At 40.0% G+C, this 22,247-nt stretch overlaps 1 protein-coding gene across 1 annotated transcript in view; it reads left to right on the forward strand.

Annotated features, from left to right (window-relative positions):
• The first annotated feature begins 1,845 nt into the window (after positions 1 to 1,845).
• The window catches only part of AASS (aminoadipate-semialdehyde synthase), a 30,436-nt gene continuing 10,034 nt past the window's right edge, over positions 1,846 to 22,247 (forward strand). Inside the window, exons 1-17 of the mRNA XM_009286802.2 lie at positions 1,846 to 2,157; positions 3,315 to 3,491; positions 4,148 to 4,232; positions 4,980 to 5,047; positions 5,161 to 5,307; positions 6,323 to 6,401; positions 6,488 to 6,615; positions 6,782 to 6,930; positions 8,138 to 8,260; positions 8,413 to 8,524; positions 9,054 to 9,113; positions 9,211 to 9,272; positions 13,186 to 13,307; positions 17,708 to 17,837; positions 18,712 to 18,822; positions 20,137 to 20,245; positions 20,659 to 20,799. Coding sequence (XP_009285077.2) covers positions 1,846 to 2,157; positions 3,315 to 3,491; positions 4,148 to 4,232; positions 4,980 to 5,047; positions 5,161 to 5,307; positions 6,323 to 6,401; positions 6,488 to 6,615; positions 6,782 to 6,930; positions 8,138 to 8,260; positions 8,413 to 8,524; positions 9,054 to 9,113; positions 9,211 to 9,272; positions 13,186 to 13,307; positions 17,708 to 17,837; positions 18,712 to 18,822; positions 20,137 to 20,245; positions 20,659 to 20,799 — 2,115 coding nt within the window. The remainder of the gene's footprint in view (positions 2,158 to 3,314; positions 3,492 to 4,147; positions 4,233 to 4,979; positions 5,048 to 5,160; positions 5,308 to 6,322; positions 6,402 to 6,487; positions 6,616 to 6,781; positions 6,931 to 8,137; positions 8,261 to 8,412; positions 8,525 to 9,053; positions 9,114 to 9,210; positions 9,273 to 13,185; positions 13,308 to 17,707; positions 17,838 to 18,711; positions 18,823 to 20,136; positions 20,246 to 20,658; positions 20,800 to 22,247) is intronic.

The raw sequence follows: 22,247 nt of genomic DNA on the forward strand, positions 1-22,247 counted from the left end.
TGCGCCTCCCTGCCTCTCTTAACAACGGGGATTTTTTTCCTTCTGCGCGTCGTCCTTCCTCGCGGGAGGCTGGAGGGGCCCTGTGAGCCGCAGGGTCAGGGGGGCGAAACATGCTGGCAGCGCCGGGCGCTTTAGTTTAGCTGGGTCTCAAGTAGTAAGTGGAGGCACAGGTTGCCCGTATAAGTGTATTCAACTCACTCTAGAAATAGGATCATACTCAAATTGTGTGCTGTAATTAAATGCGTTGCAGTTATTTTTTTTTGCCTTTGCTATATTGCTCAGCGCTATTTTAGTCTCAGTGAAACTCAAAGTTGTGTGGAACAGCCCCCACAGCATAGATGACGAAGAACCGATGCCATTTGGCTCCCTCGCTCAGCTGGGGTGCTGAGGAGGCCGGAGAGGATTCATCAGGTCTGCAGGCTTTGAATTCTAAAGTTACTTTCACCTTTATAACAGGATATCAGTATCTCTGTGGCTAAGCCTGAGCATACACAGGGAGGCATGCGTATGAACTTCTGGCCTGCCAGAGGTCACATGGAGTGTTTGCTTACTGCCCTGATTCCCCCTCACATGCTGTAAGTGCAGGGCAGCTCACTCCCTCTTGAAAGCGGCATTTTTCTTCTTGTAGGACTCCTCTGTGTGAGGGAAATTTGCTTCGCTGCAGGCTTGGGTATGAGGTACAGCACATTGGTATGAACTGCTCTTATCGTTATATTTTAGTGTGCAGTAGCAGTGACATTGTGTGACAAGACTTCCTCTATTTTTGAGAGGTACCGACATGCTCTTTGAGGATCCTCTTAGCATGCTGAAGAGCAGTGTCATAAAATAACTCCAACTTCTGTACAGTAACTTCTGCTGCTGGACAAATCTAGCGATGGTAGGAAGACCACACTTGGAGCTAAAGTAGAGGACTGTGTGCTTCTGTTCATGCCTTCCTTCGTGTGCTAGTTTTTCTGCCTGGAAAACTCCAAGCCTGGAGTTAAATAGGATCTCTTAAGGCTTTAGGCCTATAGAGATTTTACAACATTGAGGCATGAGGACAAACAGGATTTTCCAAGTGATTTGGATACATAGATTCATGTAATTATCAGGTTAAAATTGCTGTGGAAACAAGTTCCCATCTTTGAAGCCTCTATCTTTGAGATCCACATCTTTTAATCACATAAATATCTGAAGTCCTTAGGCTCCTAGTTATTTGGTGCTGGACCTGTGCAGAGCCCTTGCCGTTCACAGCAGGGCTAAGCAGTGGCATACATGCTTCACTGGGAGTGAAGAGGAGGAGAGAGAAAATAAAGGGATAATCCTCTGCAGTGGGAATCTGTCCTAATGAAGCTTTTCCACTTTGCATAAAATTTTGATTAGGAAGAAAACCTGTCGCTCCTGGCCATACATATGCTGACTGCTAAGCAGTAGCTAAGGTCTTGTCCTTATCTTCCATTTTCGGCTTGTGTAAGAATTAGTTATGTAAAAATACTTAGCATTGGTCTTACATATTGGGCTTTCTCTTTTAATCAACCGCTTGCTTTATAGCCTGTGTTCCACTTTCTTTCTGTGTGTTTGTTACTTCTTACTGTTCTTGATGCAAGCTTTGATAAGTGCTTGGTCTTCGCATGTTTATGCTGGCAAATGAATTTAATTGGTATCTTTAAGTTTCCAGCATTCTTTTTAAGCCGTGTAATTAAAAACTTGGTACATTGAACACATTAAAAGCCTGCCTTTACAGTAGTACAAACAATTTGTCCCCACCAAACTGAGATGGAACAAAGTACGCTGAAAGTAAATTCATGTCTCACAAAAGTAGGGTTTTACTAGAGTATAAAGTATCTGGTTTGTGTTTTACAGCAGATGTTAAAGGAGACCAGAACTTTTGCACAAACAATGTTTGAAGCATACATATACATGTATTATTTTACTACTTTGTCTTTGCTGCCATCAGGCTTTACCATGCTCCGAGCCTTTAGTCACACAAATGGTAGGTGTGCATTCCATCACGCTAAGTGTTGGCATCATCGAAAGTCTGTGCTGGCAATCAGGAGAGAAGATGTTAATGCGTGGGAAAGAAGAGCACCTCTAGCACCAAAGCATGTTAAGGAATTGACACAGATGGGATACAAGGTCTTGGTACAGCCGTCAAACCGGAGAGCCATCCATGAGAAGGTAAGGTCCCATTTTGAGTTAGATAAGCAAAACCATAGTTCAGTTATTAACCATAGTACAGGAAAAATAATACTCAAAGGATTTACATGAGAAAACATATTCTTATTAATTTTGTTGTTAAAGGAGGAGTCATTGTGTCCTAGTGGAGAGAAAAAGGAGTAGTTTGTTTAGCCTTTTAATGTAATGTTGGCACACTGGTGGCTTTTTGGAGTTGTTTTTATTGATTTCTTGCCCTTTCATCTGTCTCTGAAGAAGTTCTAGGTGCTCTTGAAGTAGAAACTTGGGAATTCATTTAACATTAGTGTTTTTGTCTTCTGTTTGTATGGAGGCAACACTCTAAAAATAAGCATATTTAAAAAAAAAAGAGGAAGGATGAATCTGGTGAATCCCATTCCTGCTTCAATCCCATTCCTCATGTAAAATGAGAGGTGTTTTTTTTTTCTTTAATGCTGTGAGCTTCAGGACTGAGAGCTTTTACAGTTCTTGTAGCAGCAGTAATACTCTGCTGTAAGGTATCTGAGCCAACAGATAAAAATTGAAACATAAGTAGGGAATTAGTGATCACTTGCACATATCACCTTTTAATTAAGGCACAGTGCTGGTTTTCACCAACGCAGATCACATTAGGTACACAACTACGATACTGAAAGCTGGAATTTTAATACGTTTTTGAGATAAGGGAGAACAAAAATAAATTTTGATATGGAAAAACATTCTTTTAGAAGTTGCTCTTCAACTTGGACTTAGTCTTATACAATTTTATAAAATCACGTCATCAGTCTTCAGATTAATTTGTCAGATTTCTCTAAACTTATTTCCAAGTATTTCAACACATTACAAAGGACTGTTCATTACTGCAATACTATAAGATACTTTAAATGTTGTAAAATATCCTTTTTGTAGTCTGTGAATTTAAGATGAAGGATTTTAGTAACACATAATTATGTTTTGGCCTTGTATAATAGGATATTAGCGTGGAAATTCAGTTTGATATTTGATAGCCCTTTTGATAAAGAGGTTTATGAATGTATCACATGCAGTAACTTGTTTCTGCTTTGTAGAATTACCTGTTTGTCCTCTGTTCTAGCTGCTTATGTGCTGAGATCTGAATATGAAAAAAAACCAGAAAAATTTCCTTTGATTTTTCTCTTTCATAGGATTACATCAAAGCAGGTGGCATTATTCAAGAAGATATTTCCGAGGCTTCTCTGATAGTAGGTGTGAAGAGACCTCCAGAGGACAAATTAATCCCTAAAAAGAACTATGCCTTCTTCTCTCACACTATTAAAGCCCAAGAGGCAAACATGCCCCTTTTGGATGAGATTCTAAGACAGGTAAATTTTGTCATAGTGAAGACAATTGGCTGTTAGCATGGGGTGGAAACTGAACTTAATGATGAAGCGCGATTGAAAGCTTGCTGCGTAGTATGGTTACTTTCAGCATGCATATTTGTAGATAGCTAATGAGGACTGTTTTCCATATCCTTTCCTGGAGCTGAGTATTTCTTGCTCAGAGGACCTCGTGCTTGCAGTGCTGCTCTGTTTATGTGCGTAAGTCAGATGAGTTGCGAGCATGGTATGCTCAAGAGAGGCTCATGCTGTGTGAGCATGAAGGCTTGTTGGAAAGTTATTAAGCTAGAGTGCGTATTGGTCGTCACAGAGGGAGGCAGCCAGTTCACTCAGAAAGGAGCAGCCTCTTGGCAGAGGATGTGAATAGGTCTGCAGCAGCTGGAATGGCACGTTGGGGAGCTCTGTGCCAAGAGTGCATGGGCAGCGCATAGACTCTTTAAAACAAGAACCCAATGCAACCTTTAGGTTTTTATTTTTATACTTGCATCTCGTTATGAATTATTTGCCTTCCTCATATATGCCCATCAGCCTCTATCACAAAGGATGACAAAGGCATATGAAAAGGTAGTTCCTAGGAGAGCAACATGCCACTGACTGCATTCACTGAAAATTTTAATACTCAGTTTGCTATGTATTTTCAGGAAATTCGACTGTTTGACTATGAAAAAATGGTTGATCATAAAGGAATGCGAGTTGTGGCCTTTGGAAAGTGGGCTGGTGTAGCAGGTATAGTGCATAACGTAAAGGCAGGCTTGCAACAAGTAACATCTTGTAATACTTCTGGTTGTCTACATTTCCTGAAAGTAGACAAGTTGAGGCTTGCAATGCGTTTTTAACTGCATTTTTAACTCTTGCTTTTAAGAGCTTTTATCCATTCTATTTTGTGCTCCCTGCTTTTGATGAGACTACATGTCAAATAGTCTCGTGGATTCCTAGCAAATCTACTATTTTATGTTGTCTTGAAGTTCCGTTTGTCTATTCAACTAATCTGAGGCAGACTAAATATCAAGAGATCAACTGAATAGGCTTTTGAAAGAAATGGCTGATGTCAGTCCTGCAAGTTTAAACAACATCTGTTTGTTGCTCTGTTATCCATTTACACTGATTTTTGTGAGGCATGGTTCTCATTCCTTTCTACTGAACTTCAACTCTGTTTCTTCAGGAGACTCTCTTTATTATCTTCTTCTTTGGAATCTGGTGATGTGGATGCATCTCATAAAAGGATATCCAAGTATTAAATAGTGCTGAAATGCATAATGTGGGCCGAGAGCAGGTTTAAGGTCATGGCCTGCTATCGAATTTCTCCTTCCCTGGTTTTATGTAGACTTTCTTTAGAAGTAAAGTATTAGTATTAAAACACGGGCAAAAATATCCAGGATGATTTTAGACTTCAGTCAGTCTCTGCAGTTTCTAACTGTGCATATTCATAATTAACACTGATGGTCTGATTTTTCTTTTTTTTTTTAACAACAGGAATGATCAACATTCTACATGGATTGGGATTACGATTTTTAGCCCTGGGACATCACACTCCCTTCATGGTAAGAGTAGATGTGTATGTATTTTTCTTTAGCAAAATGACATTCAAGCATCTGCTAATTATCTGTATTTGACTATGGAAAATATCCTGATGGTTCTGTGCCTTTGATTTCAGCACATTGGGATGGCACATAACTACAGGAATAGCAGTCAGGCTGTGCAGGCAGTACGGGATGCTGGGTATGAAATTTCACTGGGATTGATGCCAAAGTCAGTTGGGCCCTTAACATTTGTGTTTACAGGCACTGGTAATGTTTCTAAGGTAAGAATTCTGTCTTATAAATTCTGTCTACATAAAATGCTATATTATTTTTAATAGAACTTCTTGGCATTTGATACATATCAGGTTAAATGGGTTGATGGGTTCATTTTGTTTGCTTGGACTTCAGGTTTTCCTTTGCCAGTAAGAATTTTTAAGTACCCTAAACTAATGCCTTTAAGATGAGATCATGCCTGATAAGGCTGACCACGCTAACTTCTTACCACGAAAAATGGATTAAGTCTTACTGTTCCTCTCTCCTTTCCTGTCTGCATGATTTTTGTCTCCCTCTCTCCCCTCTGTTGACTCTGGGCTCACAAGATTTGTTGAATCACCCCATTAAAGTGTGGGGGAAAGAATTATTTTTTCTAGTATTTGCTGAGTTTTTGCATCTGTTTTTATAGCATTGACTTGGCTTACAAGTGCTGGACTTTGGAGCTATTTTCTACGACATAGGGAAAAGGCTTACTGCTAGTTTTGGCAACAAAGATCAGTTAACTAGGCGCCAGTTATAAAGTGAAATCACTGCCTATGTAAATGTGCTTTCTGCACAAAAGGATGGCGTGTCTGAAAGGCCTGTGTTCTATGATCACAGCTCGTTGGGAAAATTATCTTGAAGTTCTTTGCCTTTAGAACAGCCTGGTTGGTGAGGGAGTGGCTTCAGGGGTCTTCCCTAAAGAGAAACTGCTGCTCAGAGTGGCAGCAAAACCATCTATTGTGGCTGAGTTGAGGCCTCCCAGCTCTGCCATTAGAAATCTAAACCAGACGTTGGACTGTGGGTCAGGTGTACTGCAGTAATGGAGAGTGATGTAAATTCCTTGTACATAGAGCCCAGGCAGCTTTGTTTTGGATAAGCGGGGGTATGTGTGAAACAGTTTGTACATCTCTGAAGATGTTCTCTGGCAGGACTGTCAAGTTGTGCGTGGCATCTTTATATTTGTTTTCACACACCAAATGAGCAGTGTTACACTACCTTTATATTCTCTGCTCATTCTGAATCCTAATTCATGGTTTACAGGGTGCTCAAGAAATGTTCAATGCCCTCCCATGTGAGTTTGTGGAACCACATGAGTTAAAGGAAGTTTCCAGATCTGGAGGTATGCTGTGACAATGAAGTGATTGAAAACACTGGAATCCTTTTTGTCCAAGTATAACAGCTAATTTTTTTTTTTTTTAACCTCAGACCTCAGAAAAGTCTATGGGACAGTGTTAAGTCGTCACCATCATCTTGTAAGGAAACGTGATGGACAATATGATCCAGTAGACTATGATAAACATCCAGAACTTTACACTTCTCGCTTTAGCACCGATGTGAGCATCTCTTCTGTTCTTTTATGAAAGGTTTTCTACAGAGTGTTGGTAGTTACTACACCTTTGCATATCCATCGATTGAGAGAGCATTCATTTAAAACACTAGACCAGGCGCTTTCAACAAGTACTAGATGAGAACATCAGGCATCTGTAACTTCCTTTGCAGATTGCACCCTACACAACTTGTTTAATTAATGGCATATACTGGGAACAACATACTCCTCGCTTGTTAAGTCGACAGGATGCTCAGAAGCTGCTGGTGCCAGTTAGATCTGCTGCTGGTGCAACGGAGGGCTGTCCTGAGTTACCACACAAGTAAGACACCTCAGCTCACTTGTAACAATTCTGTGGCACCATAATGATTAAGTCATAATGTTAGGCAGTTTCACCGCAGTATCTACCAAATGATTCTGTTTCTTACGTTGTTCCTCTTGCATGTTGCAAAATGCCCCATTGATTCTGCTTCCGTTCTTCTGTGCTTTGCAGTCTTGTTTTCACAGTTTGGAGTTTTTGAAAACATCACAGTACAATTGATTGACAGGTATTGGCTGTCTTTCTGCAAAGGTAGTTCTGCCATTGATCCTTGTGCAGAATCCAATACAAACAGTGTGACATCTGGGAAACGTACCTACTGCACCATTATTGCTAGAAGTTTCTATGCCTGAGCGGAGTTTGTTGGTTAAGTTCTTCCTACCCTGTCATTTGGCTTGTACAAGTTCAATAACTGTTCTTTAACACCTCTGATTTCTGCAGCAGGTAGTGGGAATGCTTCACAACCCTGAATAGCTTTAAGGATAGAACATGGGGCGCAAAGCCAGTGTTAGTGTCCTTTCACTGAGGGTAGGAGCCACCCTTTCTCTAATAGCCCTGTGTAATAGTTCTCTGGGAGACTGGCCCGGGGATGGATTTGGGGAGGATATGGCAGTGTATCCTGGTGAGGAAGCAGGTCTTTGTCTCTTCTCTGCCCACTCTTGACACCTTTCTTTCTCTCACTTGACAAATAAAGAATTTAAGTGTTAACCTTGAGTGGAGCCAGAGGTTGTGAGTTACGCTAATGAATGCTCCACCTGTGCCAGCCGTCTGTGAACTGAAAGGAGGCAGCCACCTCTTTAGGCTTCCCTTTAGGATGATGAAGTTATTCTAGCGCAGGACTGCTCAGTGACAGCTCAGGGGAATTGGTAGATGGATAATGAATGGGAGGTGTTGGAAGTACATGGAGTACGGAGAAAAAATGATGGATGAGTGGATTCTCCTGGTCTTTGAGAAGTTACGCATGAAATACGGATCCTGTTGATGTGAGTGGAAATCTTATGACTACAGTAGGGCCAGATTTCCATTATGTTTCTGGAGGTCATTGTTTTTGTTGACTTCTAAATTGGTTAAGATGAGTGAAACTACAAGCCTGATAGATCTTCTCACGTTTCTTTTATTTCCTGTTCACTTGTGATCTCTTATACCTATGTTCCTTAGTAATTTGGGTAATGCTCTATTCCTTTCCCTTTTTTATTATCTATTGCTTTAGACTTCTGGCAATATGTGACATCTCAGCAGACACTGGAGGATCTATAGAATTTATGACGGAGTGTACAACAATTGACAGTCCATTTTGTATGTATGATGCTGACCAGCATATTATTCATGACAGGTGGGAGAGCCTTTAATTTTTATTGCTTTCCTCCGTAATTTGTACAGTGAAACATTATATTGAAAAATCATGCATTTAAAACACTTCTGAAAGGTGGTACCTTTCAGGTACTGAGGAGAAGTAGTTTAGAAGAGCTATGTTCTCTCTTTCAGTGTTGAGGGCTCTGGGATTCTGATGTGTTCCATTGACAATCTGCCAGCACAGCTTCCTATAGAAGCAACAGAGTACTTTGGCGATATGCTTTTCCCATATATTGAAGAGATGGTAAGGTCTTATGTGTCCAATAAGAAGGTAAAAGACTTGGACTTTGGTCTGCTTGTTTGTTGCTTTTCTGGTCTCCTGTATACATTCAAAAGGAATCTGCTGTAGAACATAACTGACTTTGTACTTAAAAAAAAAAAAAAAAAGCTTTCTAAGTCTTGAGGGAATACTTTCAAAAAGCAACATGTGAATGAGACATTAGTGACTTGGATGCCTTAGGGATTTGTCAAGAACACTTTCTGTAGGCAGGAAACAGGCTCTGGCAGGTAGTTCATTGCTCCTGGACCCTGCAGTAGATGTCTAAATCTGATTTTCTTGGGGGACTCAACAATTGCTCACAATCAGACTGCTGTCTAAATTCCTGTTTTTTCATAAAAGTCAAATGACACTGATCAGGGCCAGGAGAATTTCAGCTCTACAAGATACTGGTATTGTTGTGTACATTTAAATGTTGCTTAAGATCTTGATATTTTACTCTGAAAAAAATTATGGGAAATAAAATGACCTGATTTCAAATAACTTATCTCCATAGCTGTTATCAGAAGGCTCAGAACCTCTTGAAAGCCAGAATTACTCATCTATTGTTCGAGATGTAAGTTTTGCAATTTGGCACTCTGCTTGTCTTCCTTTGCTTTAAAATGTACAGGTACAAACAACCCTCAAAATTTGTTTCATATATTTCTAGGCAGATTGCATCCAATGGCTCACTGACAGCTAAGTATGAATATATCCAGAAATTGAGGGAGAGCAGGTAATGTATAGGTTCTTAAAGTTTGTTTGGTTCAGGATTTAAAAAAAAACTTGTCTGCATTCTATCTCCCCTTTTGCATTTATTTATTCTTGTGTTTTGGTGGAATACTATATTGCACTGTGTCTAAATGTCTCCTAGCTTGATGATTTCCTCCTTTCTTCATGCACATTGCCTAAATCATTAACATGTGCTGTTAGTAACTTATATTGGAGTTGAGAAAGTGGTCATTTTTCTCTTTCTTATGTTACGAGGACTATTTTACCAGAGGCAGAAAACAGCCACATGCCGGTATTATTCTGTTACTCCTTGCCCTTTTAAAATGAATATAACATTACAGTCCTTTGAAAGGAATGGCTGAAAGGAAAAGGCTCTCTAATATACCTTGAATCTAGTTTCCTCTAGTATGGCTCAAGTGCTGTGCTGTATAGCATTGTTCTGTGACTGGATGTATTCAGGAGCCTCTGTGAGACTCTCAGACTTTTCATTACATTCCTGCAGCTACAGCTTTAGCTACCACTTCATCCGTACCCTGTCTCGGTAGTTATCAGCCAGTGGTAACACGAAAGAAGTAGCATTGAGTGGATTAAGCTAACAAACGTGTAAATAACCTGGGTATCCCTTCCCTTCTCCTTGCTCCCTATTATTAACAAACACCTATAGTTTACCTGTGAAAAATGTTAATTTGACATTAAGTGGGTACCTCTGGCTTCATGTTCATGGTCAGTGCCAGCTGCGCTATACATATAAAATACATATAAAAGTTGAAATTGGTCTGACCACAAGCACTGCATGTGCTATGCACTAAAAGCATGGTGAGTTGACTTTTGCATGCCAAACTTCTCCAATTTCCTTTGGAACTTTGGGACTTCTGGTTATGAACTTGTGCATGATGAACTATAGGTGCATTTTCCACCCAAGGTAACATGCTGTTTGCCTCTCAAAGACTTCAGCTCGCAGTGATTTTTGTTGTGTGCTGTTTGGTAGACCACCTCAAGAGGCTGTCTCAGTAACAAATTTTCTTATTCCTCACACAGCACGATGGTCTGGGTTTTTTTGCTTTCTCCGTAATCGCTTGCATGGTCTTGTGCGAACTACCCTGAGAATCTGGAGACTTCATTCCCAAGGGGGTTTTTGCGGGTAGATTTTTGATAACTTCTACTGACCTGTGTGTTGCATGTGATGTTCATTGGTGTTGCTCACTTAGCTGTCAGAAAAGCATGACCTGCTAACAATACCCTGCTTCACTTTGCAAACTTTGGAGATAATGCAAATGAAAGCAGGGACTTTCCTGCTTAAAGTGTGATGGTTTAGCTAGAGATAGGCTCTTGTTTAGAGCCTGTAGTAATTACATGGCTTGTGTTATTACTTTAACAAAGTGTTATGCTGTGTCTAGTTTAGTTTCTGAGGGCTCTATTTAGACTAACTGCTCATACCTTTTGGATGTACACGTACATTTCAGACTATAGGATAGCCAGGCTGTATGAGCTGAACTGTCTTGGGGGTCATCAGAATGCAGAAGCAGTTTGATTTACTGAACTTATCTCCATCTTTTCACCTTCACTTGCTTCATACCTGCTACTGGTTCCTCATCCACAGCTGCAATGGCATACCCCATTAACAATGTGGACCTCTAAGTATTACTGTTATTTGTTCGTAGATTAACATAACTGAATTGTTTAAACTTGTATGTAGAGAATAGGCATAATCTGAAATGTTCTTTTCTGGGACCATATAGATTCTGTTCCCGCTCTCGATGGGTCATTTGGCAGCTCATGTTTGTGCCTGTCCCAGAGCAGACATGCTATGTTTGATCCAAGTGTGACCTCATTCTAGACACTGGAAAAGTTTGTAATAAATATGATAAGTTTGATTGCAAAATCTAGCTTGCTTTCATATAGGAAGTCTCCCCTTCGTCAACACTGTTGCTCCAAGCTCCTGCATACCACTGTTGCTCCCTGTAAGTAAGGGGAGGAATTCTTTCTCTTCCCTTGCCCATGAGGGTGTAGCTGTGGAAGAATATGTTCTGTTAGAATTGATAGTAGTAGGAGGAAGGTCCTTGGGTTTGTCATACGAAAGGATATGATGGGCTTAGGAGGCTTTCTGTGAATGGATTAAATCATGATTTAACTTTAAAAAAAAATCTGTAAAACTTGTATGAAGATCAAAATGTACAGTAATCTATAGTAATAATTTAGATAGATCAGAGAGGTGATACGTTGGTACATCCCATTCAGATTTAATGAATTGAAAAGAATGACTTTTTAAAAAATTTTAATTAAGCCTGAAAGTGGAGGAAGGGAGGATGGAACATCTGGAATTTTCAAGAGTAATTCAAGCTTTACAAATACTCAGACACAGTTAGTAGGCTGGAATGTGCTTCAGACAGATGATATAGATGTATTTGGTATTGATTTAACTCTCTTCATTCAGGATAGTCTTTCAACGCTATTGCTTGAGGCCTTGTTCCCCCAAATGTACTCAGGTACTTCATGCCACGCTTTAGGTCATGCAATACCACTCTTGTTGTCATGCTATTAGGTATTGCTCTGGCAGGCTGCAACACCATCCTTCATTATTATGGCCATTTTTGAACTGAAAAAACACAACCGAAAATTGACTTATGGATGCCATGTGGAGCCCTAAAAAGGTCTGAACCAAACATTATTTAGTAGACATGTGGTTAGTCCTCTTCTAAGGACAATAGCTTTAAGCAAAGTGGACATGAGCTTGTCAGCTAGAGGTCAGGATTCTTTCTGTGGCATAATCCGCAATGCAGTATATGCCTGTGTAAACTCTCAGTAGATAAAAGGGAAATCAAGAAACTTGCTTATACGCTTATGAAGTTTCCCATAAGTCTGTATCTTCGAAGGTCCTACCTATTTATTGAAATTTGTTTTCAGGATACGGGATAAGAAAAGCTAAACCTCAGTCTCCATTAATTAGGTTAAACAATAGGGTGATGAACAGCTTCCTTTTCTTCAACAATAAAAAGTGCTTTAAGAATTTTTTTTTTATTTGGTAAGTAATTTTTATCTGCATAGTGATGATACTTTAGACACAGTGTTACAATCCTAATTTTACAACTTAATGCAAATTTAAGCTAAAAGGAAAAATAATTATAAACAACCAAAATGTGTTTTCCTACTGTAATTTATACATTTATGAGGGCATATTTAAACAACTGCTGAACTATGTTATTCTGGTTGGCAAAAAGAAATGCAAAATCTGATATGAATACATGTTATGTTGAAAGTCAACGGGAGAGCTACTTCTTAAATTTATTTAGGAGAGTAGCAGAAGCTTGGTTGAAACACTCTGTGATGGTTTTCAAATCTGCGTTCTTGTCTGCAAACAGGATTTCTTATTTGAGCATTAACTTTTATTTGACTTTTATTGACTATCATGTTCCTATGATGGACTAATATGAACCTAATATAACTTACCTAAAATATGCTTTCACCAGTGTGGTTTTGTGTACTTTAACAGTTACGCATGATGTAAAGGGAGCAAGGCAGAGCCTGGAATCCCTTTCTGACAGCCCAACATGACATAGACAGCTTGGTGGTCCTCAAATGATCAGGTTACAGTAATTTGGCCATTGGGAAAAAGATAAGGACAACTGAGGAAAAAATTGTTGAACAGCGAGTAGCAGTTGGAGAAGCAGTGGAGATGTTGATGGATTTAATCATGTTTGTATTAGAGGAAAGAAACTAGGAGTTTTGCAGCAGAAGAATGGAAGCAGTACTAGACAGCGATTGCCGAGTCTTGGATTAGATAGCCAGGAACTTGACTCTTGGTCTGAATAGAGCTCTTGGTTTGTAGACTTACTAAAACATACTTATTCTGTTGGCTTTAGCAGCTTACAGTTTCCTTCTTCTGTGTGGTTTTTAATTTTGCCTGCAACACCTCCTAGGGAATACGCTCAGTCACTGAAGATGGGTAATAAGAAGAGGGTTTTGTTGCTCGGCTCTGGCTATGTTTCTGGCCCTGTACTTGAATATCTCACTAGAGATTCCAACGTTGACATCACAGTTGGTATGTAAGACTTTGCTTGTTTTTCATTGAAAAATTACGTCTTATTTAAACCTGCTAGCGTGGCAGAACCTTTCTCATAGTAATAAATTGATCTGGTTCTCAGAACAGACAAAGAAAGTCTTTGCTATTATGCACAGCAGAAAAGCATTTTGTAGCTTTCTGAGCATTTTAAGTTTATATAATTTGAAAATGACATAGTCACATGCAAAGTTTACTGTTTGCATGTGTAACCTATAGGGAAATTAGAAGTATTTTTCCTTCTAACCTGCTTTGGGCTTGGGATTGGTTTTGTAGCTAGTCAGTCACTTTTGTTGGTGCTTGGCTGTGTTTTCAGCCTCACACAACAAGAAGATGAAATTGTTTTTATAGACACCTGTATGAGTGAAGCCTCTGCTGTTGTTGTAATGAGTACCATGGTGGTAAACCTTTAGACCCTGACCTTCCCATCAGCCCCACATGCCTGCTTGTTTATTCCTTTGTTTTGGTTTTATCTGTAGCATATTTCAGGCTGGGCATCTCAAAAACACCTTTCTGTACCCTCGATGTTGACTTTACCCTGATTCTGTGATTTCAGATTTAAAACCCAGGCTGCGTTGCCTGCAAGATACTTTGCTGGGAGGCGGTTTCCTTTAAAACTTACCATTGTATTTCTGTTGACTTTTGTTGTTGTTGCTTTGGTTTGTTTTTTTCCCTCATACTACTTTCATACCTGCCTGCTTTTGCTACCCTTTGTCATGATAACCATAGGACTTTTTAAGCTTTGGTTTTTTTTTCCCTCATACTACTTTCATACCTGCCTGCTTTTGCTACCCTTTGTCATGATAACCATAGGACTTTTTAACCCCTGGGAGAAGATTTACTAGGAAGAAGAGGGGAACTCCAAGGAAGCTGCACCCTTGTTATTAGCACTGCCTGATGCGGTGAACAGGGAATGACTACAGCAATGTGCAGTGTCCATCTCCTCATCGGTACGGAGGCTGCATCTAGTCCCTGCAATACAGTAGCAGTAAGGGAAACCAGGTGAACTGCAAGATCTGTTTTGCCAAGCACTGTGCAAACACAGGAGGTGCTTCTTATCTGGGTAGCTTAAAAACATGCAGTTTCTACAGCACATACAAAAAAAAGCTCAGAAGGAAAGAGACACAAAGATGTTACTTGTCTAATATTTGACAGCAGGCAAGGTAGATGAAGAAAGCATAAAATGCACACTGCAGTGCCGTATTTGGTTCCCTACTGTTAGGCTACACCACTTTAAATCCGAATGACGAAAATGTTAATAGGGAGACCTTCATGTAATCAACTTTTTTTTTTGTTCGAATTTGTAGACGATTTTGCCTAGCTCTTTTCTCTCAGCACAAGTTGATTAGTAGGGTACGGAGAATCACCCTCTGGCCATGTTTATTTCCCATTGACTTTGGAAAGGCCATAAGGAAATAAGGCCCAAAGTTAGAGGCACAGATGCTTTTAATTCCCCGTAAGCCTGTGCCCCACCTGCTGCCTTCATTGCCCACTCCTTTCTCCTGGCTGTGTTCCCATTGCTGTCCTTGTGCTGGCAGCATGGTGAGCCGGGACAGGAAAACAATTCACTTTCAGTCATATGTGGCAAATACTGGTTGCTTTAACCTGGATCTCTTTTTCAGTTCCGCTTTCCTTATAATGGTAAGTGCTGATGGCAGTAGGAGCAAGATAATAGGAAGGAATAAGTGGAGGCAGGCAGAGACTGGATTTCTCCCTTTTAGTGATAATATCAGCATATACAGGATTGGTAGGACTAAGCCATAGGTAAATATTGAAACCAGTCAGATTGAAGCTGGGGCCTTTTAGTCATATTTGGCCTAAGCAAAAGCTCAATGTTTTTTAACATAACAAAGATAAAATGGTGAATGATGTGAATTGTTTTTGTATCTTTGTTATGTTAAAAATGGTGAATGATGTGAATTGTTTTTGTTTTAAGCTGTTAAGCTGCTCTTGGCTATAAATGGGAATTCTGTTAAAATGTACTGAAGCAGAGTTTTGAAAGATTTCTTTTTTAACCAGATTTATGGCTACGAGGAATGAGGGATGGGGTAAGCTTTTCTGGGCATGTGTTTGTTTACTAAATCTGTTAGCGCTGTTGAACCTGCATGTTCATCAAGACCTTAAAACCAGTTAAGGTTTTCCTGTTTCACTTAAACCAAGCACAGCCTGAAAAAGAAAAACAAATTTTCCTCTTTGAACTTTTTGCCCTCCTGGACTTCTAGTCAGCTTCTTGCTTTTCAGTGAAGTAGTCTGTGCTTTTGCAGAAATAGCTACTACCATCAAAAACTGATTGAATACTTCACCTCTGCATTTATTTGGCCAGGTTAGAGAAGTGACCATTTTTAAAACCGGGAGAAAATATGTACTGCATAGTGACCTAAAATACTTTAGGCCTCAAGACAAATTGTCGCACTAATTGAAAATGATTGTTTTTCAGCAGGATGATGCTAATCCAAAACCAGTTTACTTTTAAAACACATTGGGCATACAATTTTTCCATTGCAATCTTCCCTCAAGAGTCAGTGCAACACAGGATTTCACTGAATTGGGAAGCACCAGGCATGCCTTTTCTGTATTTCTGTGTGAAAGTCAGAGCAAGAACAAAACCTCTGCCTGTTTCAATGCTATTTAATTATTCTGTTTCACATGAGGTTGTAAACCTGCAAGGATGAGATTATGAATGCCAATAGTATTTAATACGTCTAGGACCATGATGTGAGTTTCTGGCATTCTAGTTTTCTCCTACACCTTGTTCTGCCAAGCAGACCACTGGATGACTCATTTAAGTAAGGGTTGGTAAACCCAAGGCATGATGTCCCCCCCAAATCAAAGCACGAAGATCAAGTCTATTGTGTGATTGTCCACCAAATAAATAAGGAAAAGAAAAATTGCTGCTTGGTTTCATAGTGCTGTATGTGGGATGTCATTGAGTTCCTACTTGTTACTCTAACTTTGGTTCTCTTTCTCTCCTTGTTAAAGTTTTTCATTTGTCTGATCCTTTTGATTCCCTACCAACATTAGTTTTTGCACTAATACTCCAGTATCTGAAAAAAAAAAAAAAAAAAATCTCAAAAAAACCCCCAAAACCTGGTCTGCCTGAATGGGCTAGTGGTACTTTTGACTGGGCATAGTAGAGCTGTTATATTTTTCTGCTGGTGGTCTTTATTTTATATTTCTTAGGCCTCGCATGGTAGGATTATTGTTCTACTTCAGATGAGCCGCCTTCTCCTATATGAATAGAAGCTCTTGCTGCTTTCTTGTGATCTTTCTCTAAAACTTTTCTTCAGCCTGAATGTACGCATCCAAGTGCTCCTCTTGTGTGACTGTTATTTATATTCTTTACCCTCAAACACTTTCTTTAATTGATCTGCTTCTAGATCCAAGGTAACAGGATAATCTAAGGATTCCAAAAGAATCTGCTTTTATCCTTGCATCAGTGGTTTGGTCACTTGTTCTTTGAAGACTTCGTAATGTCTTTTTCAGTACGTTTGGACACCTAGCAAAGAGTGTTTAAAACCTAGAATATACCTTGCCACAGGTTTTTATGAGGGGTCAGAGTTAAAGACATGGGAGTATGCTTTTGGGGTGGATCACAACCCTGCCTAGCCTATAATAAAAGTGTTGGGTTTTTGTAACTAGTTAATGGCACTTTTGTGACAGATTTCTGCATAAGAGATGCATTCATTCAGCAGACTTTTTTCCCTCTCTCTAAAAAACACTTAGGTGTGAATGTGTGCTTCTTTCTGTTTAGTTTATTTGTTTTCCCACCATGTAGATGCTCGGTTATCTGGCAAATGTAGACAGTGCTGCTGTAGAAAACCATGCCGGCAGGACACGTGCACATGATGCAAGTGAGCCAGTGGGTTCTGGGGTGTCCTGCTGCACAAAGACAGATTTAACAGTCCTTTATCTCATGTTCTAGACCTACTTTTTCATAGAGTGGAAAAGAAGGAAGATGACTTCTAGTTTTGCATAAATAATTTGTGTTGACCCAGTCTGCTGATAGGAAAACTGCAGTTAAAACTTCTGTTAATTTTAAGTACACCCACAGAGTTGCTAATTGGTTATAAGTCTGTTCTTGTTACACAATTTAGCAGTGAGTTGTACTTTACTTCTGAGAGTAAGTATTCTTTGTAGATTCTTGTTCTTGAGTTATAGCTGCTGTGGCCCGACATTGGCAATTGATAATAAAATTGACTATTTTAGGGGAAGTAAGGTGCTTTATGCCTGATTTCTCTTCAACTGTTAGTGAAGGAAAACATCCATGCAACTGTTTCTCTTTGGGAAGAAGTAAGTGTGTGTAAAGCACAATTATACATGGGAGTGCTTTGGACTTACCTTCATTTTTAGGTAACAGTTGATGTGTTTTACTTTTAAAACAGCATCTGTCATGAAGGAACAACTTGAACAACTGATGAAAAAATACTGCAATGTTACTTCAGTTCATATCGATGTCATTAAGCACGAGGAAAAGCTGTCCTCTTTGGTGAAGAAACATGACCTTGTGATCAGGTCAGAATTCTGTGTAAAACATGATAGGCTTAACCCTAAGTCACGCTGCTTCTTTCTCCTAGTTCACTGACCTAAATCAACATGGTAACTTTTTTTTTTTTAATGCCCAAGAACTGGGGTCATATTGTGTGTGTAAATAGTTGTAACTGACCACTGCCTTCTCATGTAGTGGGGCATCAGGACTTTCAAAGGGGCTTTGACTGCAGCATCTCTTTAAAAGCATTCACCAATTACGTAGACAGCCGCCTTAGTGTGAGGGGCCAGTTGCGTCCACCAGCATATGTGTTCCTGGGATCAAATTTGCAAGCTGAGGCAAAATTCTGACATCTTGGTCGTTTCTCCTGAATATCCCATTAAGAAAGACCTCTTTCCAGTTATTGAAATAGGGGAGGAAATGACTTCATAGTCCTTGCCATTTTGTCCCTTTTGCCGTGGATGTCATGAGTGTTGTTTCCTTTCCATGTAGAGCATGCTTTTCCCAAAGTACTTCAGTAAGATCATTGTAATGCAAGCTCTCTCAAGGATGGTTTTACAGTTTTGCATCTTCTAAACCTGCAGCATGCCTGTTTAGAAGATGGCCTTGAAAAGAGGTCAGTGGTTTGTTTTTTACAGAGAAGTGTGACAAAACATGCTGTCTAAAGAACGACTCCCCTATTGTCCTGTGCCCTGTTCTGAGTGCATACAACAATGCTCTTCTGATAGGGTAGCATTTCACTTACGTAGGTATGAAACTGCTCAGGGCAAGGCAGGTATGACTGTTGCATTTACTTGAGCTCTTTTGTAGGCATACAAAAACCATTTGTGAGTGTCTTTCCAGTGACAGCATAAGTAACTGGCTGGATTTTGATGTTGCATAATTCTCCTTTGTTTGTAGTTTGCTGCCTTATTCAGCACATCCTTTGGTTGCTAAGAAATGTATTGACAACAAAGTGAATTTGGTAACAGCCAGCTACTTAACACCAGCTATGAAAGAACTCCAGGAGAGGTAGGTATGAGAGTGGCATCTCCCTGGTGTTGCTTCCTTCTTTAGTGTGTTATCTGAATATTTTGCAGTCCATTACACCTGCAACGCTTATTGTGAATTACTGTTTTCTGCATTCTTTCTCCTTCCCTTTCTATGACGGAAGACTAAGTACCTTTCCCCAAAGTTGCATGTGGAGGCTGTGGCAGAGCGGAGAAATGAGTGCATACCCCAGTCTGGTCAGACTAGTGCTCTAAACACTGGAACATACTTTTCTGCATGCCCCATCTTATTCCATGTGCCTTCCTCTCTCCCCTCAAACCTGTTAGGGTGTTTCAGCTGGGCTGATATTCAAGCTGAGCAGCTGGGATGTCCTGTTCTGCCAGTGACAGCAAGCTTGTTTGTCATCCTTCGCATTCCCCTAATAATAACTCATTCTTGGCTTATTGTATCTACAGTATTATCTTCCTTCACGCTACCTTCTTTTGGACAGGCCCACTATGTTAGTCTCAAACCGGTGACAGTTCTAACTATTCTAATGTTTCTGTTGCCCTACTTACTATATGATTGAAAGTTGTTTTGGGCATGGAGCTTCACCTAGGTGCTCCTCTCAGTCACGGTACTGGAAACTCTGAAGTGAATTAAAGTGAGTGAGATGAGAATTGCACATGCTGTGTCTCTACAAAAGATAAAACAGAGAAAGCTAGACAGGTAGAGAACCAGTATTGCAGACAATGAGGGAGGTTTAGGGGCCTCTCCTCCCCTTTTTGCTGTGATGCCAAGAGGTCATACCATGCTCTCAAAAACAAAAAAAAAAAAAAAGACACTTCTCATTTGTCAAAACACAAAGTGGTTTTGAAAATAAAATAAATCACCTCAGTTTGTGGTGATAAGTGAGCTGCTCTGGGAGTGTAGGCAACTGTTAAGAAAACCCAAATGCTTGTAATTTGGGAAAGTAAGCCTTTCAATCTCTCTCCCCTGCAGGAGCTGTTTAGGGCAATTATGACTAGCTCTGTGATGTCCTCTGCATTACTACCTTCCTGCATTATAGCATTGTCCAGGAGAATGTGGGATATGGAGTAGCTGGTAGGAATGTCTTTTTCCACCAGCCCCTAGATGTTGCAGCAAAGTAAGAGAAACCAAGGCTAGAATGACTCTTAGACAATTGTCACTGTTCAGGTTTTAACATCTGCTTCTGTTTTTTTCCACAAGCTGCAGACAGAGCCCAGAATTTACTGTGTTGGGGAAAGGTCACTGGGCCTTTGTTGGACAGATTTCCTGAATAAAAGGCCAGTAATAGTGAATATTCTGACAGCTCTGCATTTCTGTTATTTTTAGCGTAGAAGCTGCTGGTATTACAGTTATCAGCGAAATGGGTTTGGATCCTGGTCTTGACCATATGTTGGCGATGGAATGTATTGACAAGGCAAAAGAAGTTGGTGCTACGGTAAGGTTGGCAGGTAGTGCATAGTTCTGCCAAGATTTTATTAGTAAAGTTGTTCCTTTAACACCACCCAGTTTTTGGATATGTCACTGATGTGTAACGTACTCTGGACACCTTACTTTTTCTGATGCTTGGAATTTGGTGCCAACTAATCCAATTGGTGAGACCATCAACTAAGATGGCTTTGTCCCAGTGTATGTTTTGTTTTCCTCTCCTTTACAGACAGTGCCTGCAGTGTGACAGCTTGACACTGTTGCTCAGTGAAATTCTTTTGGTTTCCCCGTCTACTGTAGATTTGGCCCATTTGGGGGATAACATCAGCAGAAAGTTTAAGAGCTAATGGGGATAGCTCTGTGCTGTTTGCATCCTGGTGTGTCTTCTCTTCATTGTTTCTTTCCTGTGGATAAATCTGACAGGTTGTATCCTACACTTCTTTCTGCGGTGGTCTACCAGCTCCAGAGCACTCTGACAATCCTCTGAGATACAAGTTCAGCTGGAGCCCACAAGGAGTGTTGCTGAATACAGTTCAGTCTGCTACGTATTTAAAAAATGGAGAGGTGAAGTAATCTTAAGACTTCCATTTAAAGCCAGACAAAGAAGGTGGTATTGGGCTAAGGAGGAAATTGGGATTCTTAAGGTGCTGTGTTTACTTTCAAGCCAGTGACAGTCAGTTGCCTAAGCAAGTTGCATACATCACTTAATCCTATGTTTGGAGCGTGATGGTGCCTGGCTGCTGCCATCTTAATTCCTACTTACTATATGGAAGCTGATTGCAAAGAAGGGAGCGTGTTCTAATGGCTAAAGCACTGGATTGAGGTTGGTGTTCTGGGTTCAGCTTCCATCCCTGTTGTGTGTTGCTTTTGCCACTTAATTGTCCTGTCTTTGGCTCTGTGAAACAAAGGTGAGAGTGCATCCTTCTACTTGCTTTTCTGTCTAGTGGTGTTTGTAAACCAAACAGCTTCATTCTGTACTTGCACAGTGTGTAGCAGAACTCTTGATTTCTTTTTCTTTCAGTGCAGTCTGTAATACCAATAACCCACTGACTGGGTTTTGTGAAAGTGTACGGTGCTTTCTGATGTGTTTTATTTGAGCTCTGTTTTGCTATTTGTGCAGGAGTCATTAGAGTAGGCTTAATCTAGCAAATGTCACTGCATCTGTTTTATGGAAAGATCATAACTGATTTGTGCAAAGCTATTGCAAGCCATTATCACATTTCTGCTTTCCAGTCCTATCTGTTTGATCACTCCCACTTGCTCAGAGTAGTTACTGAGCAGGGGCTCTTCAAATGTCAAGGGCACTGCCTTGTATAACCACTGTAAAGTTTAGCTAATTATCTAAACTTTTTGATCTGCAAAACTGAGAAATCTTTTGAGATGTTTTATCATGACATTTTGGTGCTCTAGTGTTCTTACTGCAGTAAGAAAGGAGAAATTCAGGGATTATACATTGGATCATTGTTTAAAAAGCAACAACACATAGTTATAAGTTTCAGATGAAAGGGTCTCTTGGAGAACGTGACAATGTTTCTTATTTAATTCTGACCCGGTTCACCCATCGCTAGAAAAAATTAGATCATGCATATGAATGATTCATTATGAGAGCACTGTGCGAGCTTGTCAGTAAATTGTGCAATTTTTCCTCCTTGCCACTAAATCCTTAGCTGTCTTTGACTGTTGTGCAGGATTCTTCCACACTAGTGTCTTGCCTGACAAACACAATAAGATCTTTCGGCATTGCTGCAGACTTCATTACTTTAGTCTTTCTTCTAGAAGGAAACCTTGCCCCTTTGCTCAGAAGTCACAAAATGAGTTTGTATTGATGCTGCATAGCAGATCTGTGCATCAGCTGCTTGAAGGAAGCAGGGTTCAAGGCTTTGGTTGGGAGTGATAATAGAACTAGTCAACCTTATTTTGTTTTCCTTCAACGGTGCATTCTTTCTTTGCTTTGTAGCTGCAAGTGAAGATACACATGGGCAGCAATTTTATATCAGTGTGATATCACCTGA

The sequence above is a fragment of the Aptenodytes forsteri genome, unplaced genomic scaffold (assembly GCF_000699145.1).
Source record: "Aptenodytes forsteri isolate BGI_AS27 unplaced genomic scaffold, ASM69914v1 Scaffold166, whole genome shotgun sequence".
NCBI classification, from domain to species: Eukaryota; Metazoa; Chordata; class Aves; order Sphenisciformes; family Spheniscidae; genus Aptenodytes; species Aptenodytes forsteri.